This window comes from Balaenoptera ricei, chromosome 1 (assembly GCF_028023285.1).
Source record: "Balaenoptera ricei isolate mBalRic1 chromosome 1, mBalRic1.hap2, whole genome shotgun sequence".
Lineage (NCBI taxonomy): Eukaryota > Metazoa > Chordata > Mammalia > Artiodactyla > Balaenopteridae > Balaenoptera > Balaenoptera ricei.
The window spans coordinates 135,924,321-135,942,694 of NC_082639.1; the positions used below are offsets into that span (position 1 = coordinate 135,924,321).

An 18,374-nucleotide genomic window follows, 5' to 3' on the forward strand; every position below is an offset into this window, starting at 1 on the left:
TTCCAAAATTAACCACATTCTTAAAACTACCTATAAGCGAGGTAAAGCTAAAAGTGAAGTGACAGATTAAAAAGATAAGGATAAAGAAACTAATCTGAAAAGGCTACGTATTGCATGAGTCCAACTATACAATATTATATATTCCACATAAACATATAAAAAGATGCTCCACATCATATGTTATCAGGGACATGCAAATTAAAACAATGTGATACCACTACACACTATTAGAATGGCCAAAATTTGGAACACAGACAACACCAAATGTTGACAAAGATGTGGAGCCAACAGGAACTCTCATTCATTGCAGATAGGAATGCAAAATCGGGCAACCGCTTTGAAAAACAGTTTGGCACTGTATTACAAAACTAAACATACTCTTACCATACGATCCAGCAATCACTCTCCTTGATATTTACTCAAAGGAGCTGAAAACTTGTACCTACACAAAAACCTGCAAATGGATATTTATAGCAGTTTTATTCATAACTGTAAAACTTGGAAGCAACAAACCAAGATGTCCACCAGTGGTACAACTGTGGTACAACCAGACAATGGAATATCATTCAGTACTAAAAAAGAAATGAGCTATCAAGTCACGAAAAGACATGGAAGAAACTTAAATGCATATTGTATGATTCCAACTATAGGACACTTTGGAAAAGGCAAAACTATGGAGACAATAAAAAGATCAGTGGATGCTAGAAGCTGGGGTGAGGAAGGATGAATACGCAGAGCAAAGAGGATTTTTAAAGCAATGAAAATATTCTGTATGATACTATAATAACGGATACCTGTCATTATACATTTGTGCAAATCACAGAATGTATAACACCGTGAGTGAACCCTAATACAAACTATGGACTTTAAGCATCAATATAAGTTCATCAATTGTAATTAACGTACCACTCTGGCGGTGGATGTTGATAATAAGGGTGGCTATGCATGTGTGGAGGCAGCTGAGTATGCGGGAAATCTTCGTACCTTCCTCTCAATTTTACTGTGAACCTAAGACTACTCTAAAACAAACAAATCAACCAACCAACCAAGTCTTTTAAAAACAAAAAATACTGAAAAAAAAAAAAATCAACAAGTGAACCTGAAATCTCTCTCAAAAATGGAGATTCTATTGACAGGATTTTGCTCCCCGCCCATTCTTTCCCCTCTGCCCCTCACCATTTTGTCATGATACACTTAAGACGCTTAAAGTTTTAACACTCTGAGAACAATGAATTAAATAATGCACGTCACTATGGGAATAGGTACTACAACTTCAATATTCAAAGATGCTGTCATGACATTAACTGTTCTAAGCTTTGTGATATTCTAAGTTACTCTTACATGTTTTTAAAGAGATTTAAATATTACATTTTCTACTCTAAGGATTTTCTTATTTCAAAAAACCCTCTCTCTCTCTCCTGCCCTCATTTTTTCTAACGCAGTAGAAAGAGAATATATTGGAAGGAACTTTTGTGTCCCTATGAGCAGATTTTGTCAACTGCAAACCTACATAATAAAATGACTTTTCTGAAAAAATTGACTCAGATAACTCATAACTCGACTTTTCTAAATATAAGGAGAGCCTTATGTTTTAAAAAAGTTTTTAATAAATTTAAAGAGAGGACAGATTCGAGCAAAAAGTGACAGTTTTAATCAAAACAGTAATTAATGTAAAAGCTGACATATAAAACATGGGTTTTAAGAGCAGTAATTATAGGGAAAGCATTTCAAAATGAAGTTTAAAATTCAGGCTTTTTTTTTTTTTTTAAATACAGTACTTAAACATGGAAGACTACTACTCTTTTACAGAATGTCTCCACAAAAATGAACTTTTGAGCAAGCATAACCAGTATACAGAGAAGATCAAATCAAGACCTTACACAGTATAGCTGTTTTCAGCAAAAGTAGAGGTAAAGCTTACCCCAAAAGAAAGGCAAAAGAGCTCTGGAAACTTTAACATGGTAATTTAAAGAATGTTTAAGAAGGTACAAGTTCATGTGGTAACCAAATTGGATTTTACGAAGTATTTGAATAGAATACAAATGTAAATCAGTACCAATAGAGAATTCTGGATGGCAACACTGTTCAGTTAAATTCTATTCACCCTTACCAGGCAATTCATATTAGTACAGGTAATTAATTTTTATTATGTAAAGTGGATCACACACAGAAGAAAAAATATTTTTCCATAATAACTGAATTATAGAGAAATAAGATAAATTTCTTATTTAAGATAAGAAATAAGATAAACTTCTTCATTTCAAGTTCTAATTTTTTAAAGAATGAGTACATTAGTATTTATTAAATCTATAGCTAGAGCCTCTATAGTTTTGATTTATATTTTAAATTACATAGTACATAATCAAACAGTCCCCAATAATCTCTTCAAAAGTGACCGCAACTTTAAAATTAATTGTAAAAGCAACCCCAACTAGTGGAGATCCCAAGAGAGAACTAGAAAAAGGAGTTCTAGATTCTAATCTCAACTCTGCCAGTTATTAGCTCTGAGACCTGTTTATCTTTGATAAATATTCAAAAGGTTTAGAGAAAAAATAAGAAAGAAAAAGATGACTCCAGATTTTAGGGACAAGAAGAGTGGAGTAAAAGATGATGCCCTGATAAGAAACCGTATTATAATGGACAGCATCTGGAAAGGCTGATTCTTTGGGGGGAGAGTAAAGGATTTTAAATTATGTCAAGTTTAGGATTGCTGGCAGCACAAGCAAAAACATTGAAAAGGTAGGCTTAGGACAAATTGAGGCCATGCAAATGGTAAGTTCTCTGTGAGAGTGAATATAAATGGAGAACCGGACTTTGGTTTATATCAGCATTCTTCAATAGAACTTCCTGAGATGATGGAAATGTGCTATATCTGCATTTTCCAATATGGTAGCCACTAGCCACATGTGGCTATTGAGCTCCTGAAATGTGGCTGGTGCAACTGAGGAACTAAATTTAAAATTTTGATTTTAATTAATTAAAACTTAAATTTATCCATACAACAGAGTACTATTTAGCAATAAAAAGAAATGAGCTATCAAGTCACAGAGAGACATGGAAGAACCTTAAATGTACGTTAAGTGAAAGAAGACAATCTCACCCATAGAACTGTACAACACAAAGAGTGAACCGTAATGTAAACTATGGACTTTAGTTAATAATTTGTCAATATTGGTTTATCAATTATAACAAATGTAAGATGTTAACAGAAATAACTGTGGGGGAAGGTATATATGGAAATTATACCTTCAGTGCAATTTTCTATAAACCTAAAACTGCTCTTAAAAAAAGTCCATTAAAGGACTTCCCTGGTGGCGCAGTGGTTAAGAATCCGCCTGCCAATGCAGGGGACACGGGTGCAAGCCCTGGTCCGGGAAGATCCCACATGCCGTGGAGCAACTAAGCCTGTGTGCCACAACTACTGAGCCTGTACTCTAGAGCCCACGAGCCACAACTACTGAGCCCACGTGCCACAACTACTGAAGCCCGCACGCCTAGAGCCCGTGCTCTACAACAAGAGAAGCCACTGCAATGAGAAGCCCGCGCACCGCAATGAAGAGTAGCCCCCGCTCGCCACAACTAGAGAAAGCCCGCACGCAGCAACAAAGACCCAACGCAGCCAAAATTAAATGAAATAAAATAATTAAAAAAAAAAAGCACACTGCTTTAAAAAAAAAAGTGCATTAAAAATTTTAAATTTAAGTAGTCACATGTAGCTAGTGGCTGATATTAAACAGCACAGGTCCATATTAATGAAAAGACTGATGTGGAAAGAAAATGAGAATGGTATTTCATTTCTGACCACCAACTCCATAAATACACAGTTTATTTGTATCTTGAATACTAACATTTGACAGCAGAAAATTTTCAAATATTCTAGATAAATAGCTTTCTAAAGTGATTTTTGTTAAACAAAATTTAAGGAAGAAAAGAACATTTATTGAATGGGTGCTATACTATAGATATATGCTAACTCATTTAAATTACAAAACAATCCTTTAAAAGAAGATATTACCATTTCTGTTTTTAGAGATGAAGAATCATAAAGCTTATGTGACAAAAGATGGGAGCTTAGATACATCTGACTCCAAAGTGTATGTTCTAATATATTCTGTACATAGTTTTATGACTCCCAAAATCAAAAACATAAGTGAGGGCTTCCCTGGTGGCGCAGTGGTTGAGAATCTGCCTGCCAATGGGACACGGGTTCGAGCCCCGGTCTGGGAAGATTCCCACATGCCGCGGAGCAACTAGGCCCGTGAGCCACAATTACTGAGCCTGCGCGTCTGGGAGCCTGTGCTCCGCAACAAGAGAGGCCGCGATAGTAAGAGGTCCGCGCACCGCGATGAAGAGTGGCCCTCACTTGCCGCAACTAGAGAAAGCCCTCGCAGAGAAACGAAGACCCAACACAGCCATAAATAAAAAAAAATTTTTTAAAAGCGAATTTTCCCACAATGAATCTATCATCAGGAACAACAGGTTATATAGCAGAATACAGTAATTAATGATATACTCAGAGTCTAAAAAAGTGGCCCTGCATTAAACTGCCCCATGCTAATGTGATTTTTACCTCATTACCCTTCTTGCTGTCCATATTACCTAGAGTACCTTTACTCCCCCATCTAATTTGCATGTTTTAATCTGCTGTGAAATTAGAAAACAGCAGATTAAATTCTGCTGTGAAAATATCAAACTTCTTAGAATTATGTACAGAGCAAGAGAGGTTCTAAGCCAGTGCCTTAGTGTAGATGATTTAGTTCATTAACTTTATGATAAAGGTCTGTTTGTCTACTTATTCTCAATTGGGATCAGGTTAGATGATATACTGTTCTATAATAAAGCTAAGAATATAATGATCCTGTTTCATTCACAAATGTTCCACTAAACCATATTTTCAAGCATAGATCTCTAAACTTAACCTCATTTAAAGATGTTATTTTATGATTGAATGTATTAATTTAGTACGCTAGCTTTCTAATAAATGTTACTATTAAAGATTAATCAGATGTATATAAACATAGAAATATTTAGAGAGTTGATATTTCCTGAAAAAAGTCACTATTAAAGAAAAGCAGGAATTTTACTGCATTGAGTTCTAAATATTCGTTGTAATTCTTTTCATCACTTTTTAAGTTGTTCTTATAACTAAATTTAATAGTTAAATAAAATTTTCCTAAAAGGGGGGAAATTAGTATCAAAATTTAAATTCTTCTTCCCAATTTAGAGCTTCTGTATCTGTAAACCATTACAAATCTTTAACAGTAACATAAAATCTGTATTTCACTTCTCACCTTAATTGTTAAGATTTAAATTTAATTAGGGGAAGTACCTAATTTTGAATTTAAGTCAAAGCTGAAAGAAAAAAACTCTGTTTATTTTCTCCCTCAATCAAACAAACAATTTTAAAAAGCTACAAACCAATTGCTTCTGTAACAGTGTCTATGTTTTTGGAGGGAGTCAGGTATAGAGCCAAGACCAAGGTTTCAAAGATTTATTCAACAAGCAGAGTGTCTGGCAAATCATAACTCTAAACAGCCTCAAAGATTAGCTGAATAAAAGTAATAAAGTTAGGGGACTTTCCTGGTGGTCCAGTGGTTAAGAATCCGCCTTCCAATGCAGGGGATGCAGGTTCGATCTCTGGTCGGGGAATTAACATCCCACATGACAAGGGGCAACTAAGCCCACACGCTGCAACTACAGAGCCCACGTGCTCTAGAGCCCATGCACCACAACTAGAGAGGCCATGCACCACAACTAGAGAGCCCATGCACTCTGGAGCCCACGTGCCACGACTACTGAGCCAGTGTGCTCTGGAGCCCGCATGCCACAGCTAGAGAGAAACCCACGTGCCATAGCTAGAGAGAAGCCAGTGTGCCACAACAAAAGATTCCTGTGTGCTGCAACTGAGACCCGACGGAGCCAAAAATAAACAATAAAGTTAGATTCACACAGATTAAAGAGTTTCAATCTAACAATCATTTTCTAATATAACTTCATATAAGTCCTTGTCTATTAATATTCCAAGTTTCTTCTCTATATTAAGAAAAAACAAAAGCCAAACAAGCTGTAGATAAGACTATTCATCGCTCACATTTGTATAGAACATTAAAACTTAGTTAATTCTCACAACTCAACGAGGAAATACTAATGAGTCTGAGAGCTTAAGTACAACTTCTTTGGAGTGATCAAGATGAAAAGTTCGAACTGCTGTGACTTCCAACTTTTCTTCCATAAAGAATCCCTGGCAGCATGCCTACTGTACTTAGAGAAGAATGTAAAGAATGAGGTGGTTTTTGATTCCTAACAATCATATCCCCAAATTTTTTCCTGCAATTTCAATTATACATAGCACTCTTGCTCAATCTTGGCTCAAAATCATTTTATGTAATATTCATAAAGACAGAAAGTAGAATGGTGGTTGCCAGGGACTGGGGGAGAGGGGGATGGGGAGTAACTGCTCAATGGGCACAAGAGTTTCCTTTTGGGGTGATAAAATGTTTTGGAACTAAAGGTAGTGGTTGCACAACACTGTGAATGTACTGCCACTGAACTGTTTACTTTAAAATGGTTAATTTTATGTTATGCAATTTAAACCTCCATTTAAAAAAAATTTATGTTAAGATATATAGACCACTGTAGAACTCTTCTTCAAAAACATTGCTACCACATTCAAACGCTATTTAGATCTTGGAGATATTTAGAAAAAAACGCATTACAAACTAAATTATTACCATATATGCACAGTAATGGGTGTGTACTGATATCAGTGCTAAAATGCTTGACAAACATCAAACATACCTTTATAAATAATCTCAAATAAATATAAATGAACCTTAAAACATTTATTTCTCTAGGGCAGAACATAATTTGAGTCAGTTCAACTGTGCATGTAAGATGAACTCAAATTTTTTACTAGAATTCTTTTCTCAAACCTCAATCAGGAAAATATTGTGAACTGACAAGAAATGTCTAACATTACATAGAGTAAATAAGAATATAAGAAGTAAACAGACACAAATCTGACCAATAATGGATATAAATAAATATGCTAAAGCTAACTGTCTTGGGGATGTAGCACAACATCACTTCAGATTAAGTAAACTTCACACTTCAAAATGTATAGAATCGGGACTTCCCTGGTGGTGCAGTGTTTAAGACTCCATGCTCCCAATGCAGGGGGCCGGGGTTCGAACCCTGCTCAGGGAACTAGATCCCACATGCATGCTGCAACTAAGAGTTCGTATGCCACAACTAAGACCCGGTGCAACCAAATAAAAATAAATAAATATTTAAAAAAAGAGAAAATGTATAGAATCAACATTAAGAAACTTTGGAGTAAGAAAAATTCCTTTATATAAATGGCTGACAAAATTAATATTATGCTATAACCTCCAAGGCTAGTCCAAATGCAGTCTAGACTCCAGGATTAAACAAAAAAGAAGGCGATCTTAAAGAAGATCCTAACGAACAGGCTGATTTTGAAATCTGTGAGTGTTCTGATGCAGGTCAATCTGAGAATTTAAATCCACTTGAATCCAATCCGAAAGAATACCTCAACTCCTGAGCATGGACATAGCCAAAGCTAAACCAGGTCAGTATACCTTGCCAAGGAACATCCTGCTCTGAAGTGTCCACCAAACAAGGATCACTTATCAGTTTATTCTTCACTTTACTGGGTGCCAACCATTGGCAAGATATATGTAAGAGTGGACTGATTAGACCCCACCGAACTCCATTTCAAGTTCTAATATCTGGAGATAAAAAACACTGCAGAATTCTAAATGGTCTATGGCTTTAAAAAATTATAAATGAAGAATTCCAAATGTTGCTGACCTGACTTTAACACTACTGAATGTTACTAAAGTCATTTTTAAACTTCCCCTAAGGGACTTCCCTGGTGGCGCAGTGGTTAAAAATCTGCTTGCCAATGTAGGGGATGCGGGTTCGAGCCCTGGTCCAGGAAGATCCCACATGCCACGGAGCAACTAAGCCCATGCATCACAACTACTGAGCCTGTGCTCTAGAGCTCGCGAGCCACAACTACTGAGCCCGCGTGCCACAACTACTGGAGCCCATGCGCCACAACGAGAAGCCACCACAATGAGAAGACCACGCACTGCAACAAAGAGTAGCCCCTGCTCACCGCAACTAGAGAAAGCCTGCGCGCAGCAATGAAGACCAAACGCAGCCAAAAATAAATAAATAAATTTATTAAAAAGAATAAAAATTAAAAAAATAAAACTTTCATTAAGTATTTATTTCAAAGGCACAACTTAGTTAACTGCTTATATAACAAATTAAAGCCATGAAACAATTACAGCAATACCACAAATTTGTCCTACGTAAACGGTATGAGTTTCTATATTTACGGCATTCAGATCTGTTAAAAACAAATATAAGTGCTTCTTTGATAATTCACACGAGTAAATACGTTCTCAAACTTACAAGTGAATAATTTGGCCGTGTACAAATAATGATAATAGAAAAGATATTAGAGCTAAAGGCAAGCACAGTATTACACACAGTTCATGGTTTTAAAAAAAAAAGGAATCCGTCAATACAGGAGATGCTTCAAAGTTTAACCCTGGGACATATGGCAGCAGTAGCAATAGTAAAGCATCTAATTTGTGTCACAAGACTTCAGTTTGAGTAAGCTTTTTTACCTATTAATTAAGCGGCCTTTTTGCTAGTTATAGCTACTTAGCTTCGCCTAAGCCTCAGATTCTTCCTATATTACAGACTAATTAGGAGGAATAAATGAGAATATTTTTACTCATTTACTCATTTAACAAATGTGCTTTGAAAAACTTATTTTAAATTTTTTATGTACAAAAAAAAACCCTTTCAAATTTCTCCAAATGAAACAGACATATATTAACTTTTAATATTACCGAGAAAATACAAATCTAATTTTTAAGCTATGGTCCCAAAACTTCTTGGAAGAAAATTCTTAAATATTACTTGAGAAAATCTGAACTGACATAATCGGAATAAACACTGATACTGAAGACATAACAATTGAGGGATCACATCTTAAAACAGCCTGACACAAATAAAAACAGAATTCTATATCAAGCATAAATTGGGACCCAGACTCAATGACTGCTGGGTCAGCATCTAATTTCAAACACAAAACCTTAACACTTAAAAATCTTTGTTTTTAGGAAACTGATGAGGCAAATTAGTCCTTGACACAACATAAGATTTGTTTTCACAACAAAGCACACTGACCACTTACAAATTCATATGTTACTACAATTGTTCTAATAGGTTTAGAGTCACAGATAATTTTAAGTATCATTATGAGATAGAGTTCACTTGCATTCTGTACCAACCTAACAAAATTCAGCAAAAAAAAATTGATTGATTAAATCATGACTTTGAACACTCAAAAAAAAACGCCCCTTTTGAAATTTATTCCCAGAAAATTCACATCAGCAGAAGCCATGTGAAAGTTGTTCTTTCCCCACTCCCTAAAAAGTCAAAACATCCACATTATTTATACTAGGCTTAAAATGAAAGTCATTCATATTCATCCATTATACTTCAATCCTAAGCAACAATAAAACAGTCCAATCTCCAGGTTTATTCAATTTCTAGCCTATTTACTGTCAACTCTTGTGGAAGAACCAAGGCCCAGTGCCTCTCATTAAACTTCATATAACCTGAAAATGCTCTGAATTACAACAGATATGGACAATTCTCATTAGAAATTCACCTTAAAAATGGGTGAAAGATATTAATTGGCATTTTCTCTGCCCAGCACAGGTCCTTTTAAGAACACGAACTAGATGGACCACGCAATTTAATATTAAATAGTGGAAAGCAGTCTTTTAGAGACATCCAAACAATTTTAATATAAATTCTCCATACGTATAGAAACTGACATAGAAATAACTTGGATAATTTTCCCCTTCACTTGGAAAGGTACATGATAGATGTCCTGAGAAATTAAGTTTAGGAGAAATAGTAGTTAACTGTTGAAGTTTCAGAAATCACTATGCAGGGCAACTATAATGAGGAGCCGTCTCTTTTTCAGCCTAAACATTCAATACAGAACAGTTGTTCCTAGTTTTTGAAAATTATTAAAAAAGAAAAGTAGTTCTAGCCTGGAGACGAAGCTCTTCTGTCTCCTGAAAAAAATGCTTCATTAGGTCCATTTTATGCTAGTTAACATTGTTTCTTATGCGGCACATTAATAATTCACAACGGTTCCTTTGAAGAAAAAAGTTCTATTCAAACATTACAATTCGTCTTCGCGTTGCCAGCAAGCGGCTTTGTTTCCAGTTTCAGGGACTATTCTGGGATGTCAAGAGTTACATTATCTACTGTTCCAAAAGGGCCCTAGTTCCACTCTCACCGGGACGTGGGCAAAACTGTTTAGAGAGAACTGATGCCTAGAAATGTTTAAAGAGGAACATCCTTCAGCCCTCTATCTCTCTCCATCCCTTGACAATCACATTTTACCAGGCAGAATTGTTGGTGTTGCTGCACTTAAATTTTTTTGAAAAACACCTGCAAACACAACCTCCCTAGCGCCGCCAGGAAGAAAAAAAAAAAGACTATCGGGCTCGATCTGCAGTAGCTCCAGGGAAACAGACATCGTAAAACCCACTTGGCCGAGGAACAGGAGTGCTTAAGGGGGAGGGGGAGGGAGCAGCCTTGAGGTGCAGGCGGCGCCTGTTTACAGACGCCCTCACTTCCCCCACCCCCACAGACTGGGGGTCCAAAAAGCATTTCCCGAGCGCACTCTACTCCCGCCAAGGCCCTCGGACAAACAGCGGGGCTGGGCAGCCCTGTGGCCCCCTCCCTCTGGCCGAACCCTCCCTCGCCCTCCCCTCGACCAGGGCGGCGTCTGCAACTCCCCACGGCCTACCCACCCCGGCAGGCCCTCCAGGCGGCACGCGGAGGCCCGAGGCCTAAAGGACGCCGGGCACTGACAAGCCCCTCGGCCGCCGGCGGGGCCTGAGGCCGGGCGGGCGGACGCTACGGCCGAGGAGCCGAGGGCGGCCGAGGACAGCCCCTGCCCCGCCGCGGCTGCCTATTGTTCCCGACGGAGGCCGGGCCGCAGCCGCCCGGCTCCCCACGCCGCTGCCGCCGCCGCCGCCGCCGCCTGCCGCTCGCTCACCGCGCTGGTCCGAGCAGCAGCTCCTCTCAGCTCCGAGTCCCCGCGGCCGTCGCCACCGCCGCGGCAGCCACCGCCGCCGCCAATGCCACCGTCGACTCTGACTCTGTCCCAGGCCGCCGGACCACGGCCGCCGCTGCCACCGCCAGCGCCGCCTCCGGCCTCCCACCTGCTGCTGAGGCTGCTCCTGCAGCAGGGGCCATCTTGTTGGTCTGCCTCCTCTTCCTCCTCCTCCTCCTCCTCCTCCGCCCCGTCGCTCGTTGTCCTCGTCCCCTTCCTCTTCCTCGGGCTCCGGCCCGCCCCAGAGACTGGGGCGGAGATCAGAGTGAGGCCCCTCCTTCCAGGGGCGGGGCAAGCGGACGGGAGGGGCGGGCGCGGGAGCAAAGCTCTGAGTCACCGGCCACCAACGCCCGGGAGGGAGGGTGGTGTCGCTTACCGCCTGGACCCAGAGCGCACCACCCCCTGAGCAGAAGAACTGGTCCACCAGCGCCTCGGCGCCCAGCGGGCAAGTGGCCAGATGGTGAATTGGAAAATTTCTGACGTTTCCATCCAATCCCGCGCTTACCTCTCCTCCTTGGCCTTCTCTTAGCCTCGTCCCTCTGCTCTTGTTTCTTTTTCACATCTCTCCTCCTCCACCCCAGAAGAATTTGTTCTTATTCCGTTTTATCCTGGTTCTTGATCACACCAGCTTTGCCCTAGTCATTTCCCTCACAGAGTCCCCCAAAGAGTTCAGCCTCCCAGCAGGGGTAAACAGCCCAAAGGCCTGGACACTCACTGCCCCAAAACGTCTCTCCAGGCCTATGTGACCAATTAAGAGCTGTCTGGGGCAGGACAGAAAAAGTTTCGGCCCTTAGAAGAGCTATTGGATCTAAAGCTAACCTTATGATTATTGGAAGTTTCTTCTCCCTTGTGGAAAAGAAGCCATTTTCATTTTGGGTAAAATGGGAGTCCCCTTCAAGATAATTCGGTTTAGCCAAACCCTTGCTTTTAAGAAAGGAGAGAAATGGAATTCTTTTCATACCATACAGTCCTAATTTCAAAATAAATCGTCTAGAATAGAGGAGAGAGATGGTGCTCAAGTAAGCACCCCGTTAACACTCTTGTACCTTATCACCCTCCCCCAACTTTTTTTTTTTTTTTGCTTCAGGTCTGGCCAAGTGAGCAGAGATTTTGCTTTCCTGTCCTTTCTTCATTGCATACATCCCCAATACCAAGAGAAGTACTATATTTAGAGAAGCTTCTGCTTTTAAGGTGATAAATTCAATTACTGTAACAGCTAGTGTTCTTATATTATTTGTAAATAATATATCACACACCTTCCTAAACTCTAAGCAGGGAAGAGTTCTTTTTGGTTGCTAACACCCTCCTGCTACTCAGATTTCAGCTTCTTTTCGAAGACCTGTTGATGTCTTTCTGCTGATTGGAATTTACTCTCTTTGAAGTGGGCTAAATCTGTAACCATCTCTTCAACCCACTAAATAGTAACCCCAGTCCTACAAAGAGCAAATTTCTAGCTACCATGGAGGGATTAGGTTAGTGTGTGCTAATCTAAAGGCTATCCCTCAGCCAGGCCTCAGTCCCCTGCTGGGAAAAAAACAGATTAATCTCTTCCTCCAGTTTTTCCTCCTCCTCCCTTCTCACTCCTAGGGAACCTTCCACAACAGAAGGTTTTAGCGGCTGTTGCTAGGCAAACATGCCAACTTCCCTGTTTAGGTGAGGCAACTTTCAATAGAATCAACCTAGATAATATAATTTCTTTGAACTACCTCAACAGGTAGACCCCCTTCAATGTTCCCTTAAAAAAATATGGTTTTTAAGTTAAATTTGTTTTTATTTTATAAATATTTCAGTTAAAAATAAGTTTAAAATGGAGGGGCTTCCCAAAATTCATTTTAATGATATAATTAAACAAAAATTTGGCAGAAAAAGGAGAAGAGCGGCTCTGAAGAAAACACTTCAGTGTTTGCAATAAAAATTAATCTACAAAAAGTCATTTATATGCTTTGAACTCCCCAGTTAAGGTAGACATATAAGATACAGTGAATAATTTATCCCTTGAGACGGAGTCTATTTAGAAGAAAGATAATATGGTTATTCAGTGAAAAAAAAAAGATATTCTGGGTTTTATTCCCAAATTAACTCTGTAAGAATTTTAGGTGGTGAATTAAGCTCTTTTTTCCTGATTTTGCTGTTTAAAATTTTTGCTATGTTGTTGTAAAATAATAGTGACTTTTTTTAGGGTGTTGAGAGTTAATATGAATAAGATTAAATAATTATGTTAAAATTTAAATTATATTTAGCTTCTAAACTCTTAAAATTGTATAATTTGTTTTCATCCAGTGAAATTTGTCTTAATACAGCAAAATAGTGCCTGAGAAGTACCTTAAGCTAAGCTAACTCATTAAGAATGAACTACTAAAGACAAACAGCTTAAATGTCTCATAGTCATTTGTGCTTAGAAATCACTATTTTGTAGCTTTAACACAATTTAAATAATTTGGTTTTATTTTATATTTTATTATCTAGTTCTAGAAATTTGGACTCTGCCTCGGCCTCCACCACTGATATACTATGAAAATTAAATGCATCACTTCATGTAAAGGATTTAGAACAGCACATGGCACGTAGTAAGTACTCAAATGTTTTTTAAAAATCCATTTTAGGTATGTCATTATAGTCTTTAGTTTCTTGATCAGTCAAATAAGGATGACAAGTAACCAAATACAGTTTTGATTTTAGCATGAACCCTAAAAAAAAAATTAATGCTAATAAGGCCTTATGAATCTTTTAAATGTATTTTCTGATATACCTGTACTATAATGTTCTTCCTTTGATTATTTATTTATTTAGAATAGCCTATGCTTTTTCATTTATGCTAAGTGATTTTTTAAGTTACCACATGCTTTAAAATTGCTCTGGAATGTGTAATTATCAACCTAAAGCATTGGTTGTCGTATAGGACTAGAAAAGACCTAAGATACCAGCCCACTTACTGCAACAGCTGAAACAGAGACTAAGAAAAGTTAGATCATGTATCTATACAACTCTTTGTTATAAATAAACGCCATGTTATTGAGGAGGGGGTCAGAGAGTGGGAAGGAGTGGAATAGGAGGAAAAAATTCAAAAATGAATGAGTCACGTGTCCCTGCCTTGAAGAAATGTAACAATCTAGTAGGAGGAATACAATGAGAAGTAAATGTCAACAACTAGAGTATAAAATAGCTTGGTGATTATTGCATTAAAAAGTATAAAGTTCTATGAAAGTTAAAAGGAAAAGCTAGTAGGAATCTTCATTCTAATGTCATAGAACCTACCTTTTAACAGATGTCAATACAATGTATTAGATCTGTACCCAGAGGCATACAAGTACAATAAGCTTTCAATACAGGGCTAATTGGAGGGTATGAGAATAGAGTTTGGATTAACTCTATTAAAGTACAGCTAGGACCTAAGACTTCTCCAGTGTAAATCATTTATGTATGGGGAGGGAATGACATCCTCAAACAGGAACACATGCACAAAATAGGGGGTACTGGAGCTGAGTCATTTGGATTTTCTGAATTGCTTTAGGTAAAGTAAGTGTGGGAGGCCAATTTAGTCCTCCCCTTCCCACCCTCCCCTTTTCCTACACATAGATTCTCCATAATCTACTTTCTCCCCCAGTCTACACTCCTCTTACCAGTGTTCATTAAGATAAGTAAAGATGTCCCAAGGAAATATGAGGAAGTCAATAGTTTCTGACCTACCCTTAATCTTTAGAGTCCAGTCCCAAAACAGGCCCAAGTCAGTAAAACTGCAAACTAAAGCTAAGGGATTGCCTTAGATTCAGGGAAACAATCCAAAGTGATCATGGCAGATGTAGCCCAAGTTAGTTCTGGGATTTCTGGAACTAAGTCCCTGTAGACTTGATTCTAAAAGAGCTAAAGAAAATGATGTTTCCGAGTCCTGCCTGAAATTGCTTTTGAACTGGCCTACCTTCTATGAATTGAGAATATCTGAATTTTAACCGATCTCCTGAGACGTATTCCAGGGTGATAGTAAACAGCACCCCTTTATGAAAGGGACATCAGACAACTTTCAGCAGAGAGGGGCATCCTAGGTATTACTTTAAACAGTGTCATAGGAGAAAGCAGCTCCACTTTTCACTTGGGCAAAACTCACTGGAATATTGTTGGTTTTCATTATTGTATTAGTTTGTTAGGGCTGTTTTAACAAATACCACAGACTGGATAGCTTAAACATCAGAAATTTTCTCAAAATTCTGGAGGCTAGAAGTCCAAAATCAAAGAGTAGTCAGGCTTGGTTTCTTCCAAGGCCTCTCTTTTTGGCTCATCGATGGCCATCTTCTCCCTCTGTCTTCACATGGTCTTCACTGTGTCTGTGTACTAATCTCTTCTTATAGGGACACCAGGCATGTTGGATTAAGGCCTACCCATATGACCTTATTTTACCTTAATTATCTCCTTAAAGGCCCTATCTCCAAATCCAGTCACATTCCGAGGTACTGGGGGTTAGGACTATAACATATGATTTTGGTGGTGGGAGCGGGTGGGATGAATGGATACAATTCAGCCCATAACAATAATAAATGCTCATTTTTAGAGTATCATACTTATGAATAAAAGGCACCCTTATGAGGGTACAATTTTAAATCTACCCAATGAAATCTGAAGCTTTTCTTTTTCTGATTACTCCTTGCATCATAAAATATCAATGCTTTTGGGGGTATAAATTAGCAACAATAAATAGGATACTAGAATTTTTTTTAAAAACTGATTATCAAAATTATCTGAGTCACATCACAATAAGAATTAGCAGAAAACAAGTACCAGAACTTGAACAGACCCAAGATTAGTATGAAAGGATTAAACTTTGTTTATAGGGTTAATGATTTGAAGATCATTTAGAGCTCTGCCTAAATAAGCAATTATAGATACACTGAGGTCAAATACATATTGTAACCAAATGATATCATCTAGCAAAAATGGATGTTGAATATTTCTTAGACATTATTAGATTTGTCATGTCATGAGTAACCAGTTAAGAAAAAGTTGAACATTGGTGTATAAATCATTCAGGAAACCAGAATTTGAAAGTTGTGCTTTAGGCAAGATGGAAAGGAAACTTCCTTTTGCTCTATGCCTTAATTTCTAGGATCTGGACGTGGGGGAGTCTTTAGAGTTCTTTATGATGTTCCAAGAGGTTAGGGATTAAAGATGAGCTCTACAAATTGGAGGCAGGTCACGAACCAGAAAGAAAGATGTTCCTATGGTGCGCTTCTCATTGAAGATGAATACTTAGCTTCATGTTACTCGATGAGTTTATTTCCCTTTTGTTATCCTCTAGGTTTGAATAACATCTTATTTGAATGTTCCAGTCTTTTCTCAGCTGTGCTACCTTCTATCAACAGGAGAGTTCTGCAGCCATACTTAGGCCAATCATTCTTTTTTTTTTTTTTTAATTTTTTATGTGGACCATTTTTAAAGTCTTTATTGAATTTGTTACAATATTGCTTCTATTTTATGTTTTGGCTTTTTGGCCACCAGGCGTGCGGGATCTTAGCTCCCCGACCAGGGATTGAACCCTCACCCCCTGCATTGGAAGGCGAAGTCTTAACCACTGGACCACCAGGGAAGTTCCTGGCCAGTCATTCTTATGCAGGTCAGTGTAGCATCAGTAATGGGAAATACCTACAGCTCTCCCAGAGAAAAAGCACATCTCAGGGGATAAGAGTCAGAGTCTCTTTCCACCTGGATATTTTTCTTCTGTTGTCAATCTTGGATAGGTAGAAAGACCTAGTGCAAGCTCTTGTTCCACTTACTGGCTGTGTTAGCTTGTACAAGTTAACCTTAGAATACTTCCATTTTCTTTACTGTAAAATAAGGATTGTAAAATGTATCTAAGACGGTTTTTATGGAGATAAATGAGAAAATGCATGTAGAGCGTCTAGGGCAATGCCTGACATCTAGTAGACAATGAATGAAAATTATTAAAATTATACTAGGTACTGTGTATTACATTAGGCTGATGATTCTCAGTTTTGTGTGAACTTTTAAAAGCTGTATATCTCCAGCTCTGACCATAGACATTTTGTTTTTTTTAAGAAATTTATTTATTTATTTATTTTTGGTTGTGTTGGGTCTTCGTTGCTGCGCACGGGCTTTCTCTAGTTGCAGCGAGCGGGGGCTATTCATCGCGGTGGCTTCTCTTGTTGCGGAGCACGGGCTGTAGGCGCGCAGACTTCAGTGCTTGTGGCTCGCGGGCTCTAGAGCCTGCGCAGGCTCAGCAGTTGTGGCGCACGGGCTTAGTTGCTCCGCAGCATGTGGGATCTTGCCGAACCAGAGATCGAGCCCGTGTCCCCTGCATTGGCAGGCGGATTCTTAACCACTGCGCCACCAAGGAAGTCCCACCATAGACCTTTTGATTTGGGGTGTTGGTGTGGGGACAGGGATTTTTTTCTTTTTTGGGATTTTACAGAGGATCCCATCCTGTTATATGAGGTGAGAACCACTGAAGTAGATCCATGGTCAGCAAGGTTTTTTGGTAAATGGCCAGATAGTAAATATTTTAGGCTTTACAGTCTTTTCGGTCTCTGTCACAGCTACTCAAATCTGTCATTATAGCACGAGATCAGATACAGACAGTATGTAAACTAACGAGCATGACTGTGTTCCAATACAACTTTATTTACAGGAACAGAGATAAAGAGATGGTGGTGGGCTCGCTTTGGCCCCCACACTGTTGTTTGTCAGACCTGTCTTACGTGAAGAGAGATTTCATTTGCTGTAGCCAGCAAAAGTCTTTTATTATTATAATGTCCAACAGCAGCTTTAAAAACCTTACATGTAATGACCACTGTTTGGTGTTAAACGCAATTAATTAAACAGGCAGAGCTCCTGCCTTTCCAAGGAATTAGTAATCTAAAACAACCACAGCACTGACATAATATTTATAAGTAATCCCGTGTGAGTAATTGTCATGTATACAGATGACTCTACAAGACTAAGTGGGAAACTGAGTTCAGAGGTGGGCAGATTTTCCTAATGCTTTTGATTTACAAATATCAGATAAAATCAAAGGAGCACAAGGGCTCATTCGGGAACCAATGTGAAGAGGAGAGCAATGCCCCAGATTAGATCTTCCTTTTCAGCAAGAAGCTGTATAAGGGAGCATCTTTTTTTTGTTGTTTTTTCCACTGTTGTTGAGATTTTATTTCCATTTTTATTTGAGATATATCACACCATTGAA

At 38.6% G+C, this 18,374-nt stretch overlaps 2 protein-coding genes across 4 annotated transcripts in view; one reads left to right on the forward strand and one right to left on the reverse strand.

Annotated features, from left to right (window-relative positions):
* RC3H1 (ring finger and CCCH-type domains 1) overlaps positions 1–11,357 on the reverse strand; it is a 99,434-nt gene extending 88,077 nt beyond the window's left edge. For both annotated transcript variants that reach the window (XM_059936810.1, XM_059936802.1), the window contains exon 1: positions 11,129–11,357. The gene's annotated coding sequence lies outside the window, so the exon portion shown is untranslated. The remainder of the gene's footprint in view (positions 1–11,128) is intronic.
* A 5,335-nt stretch (positions 11,358–16,692) lies between these two features.
* RABGAP1L (RAB GTPase activating protein 1 like) overlaps positions 16,693–18,374 on the forward strand; it is a 783,585-nt gene continuing 781,903 nt past the window's right edge. The window contains exon 1 of one of the 2 annotated variants that reach the window (XM_059936839.1): positions 16,693–16,787. In XM_059936839.1, the coding sequence (XP_059792822.1) occupies positions 16,782–16,787 (6 nt within the window). In that variant the 5' untranslated portion in view covers positions 16,693–16,781. The remainder of the gene's footprint in view (positions 16,788–18,374) is intronic. The other variant, XM_059936821.1, reaches the window with a different exon arrangement.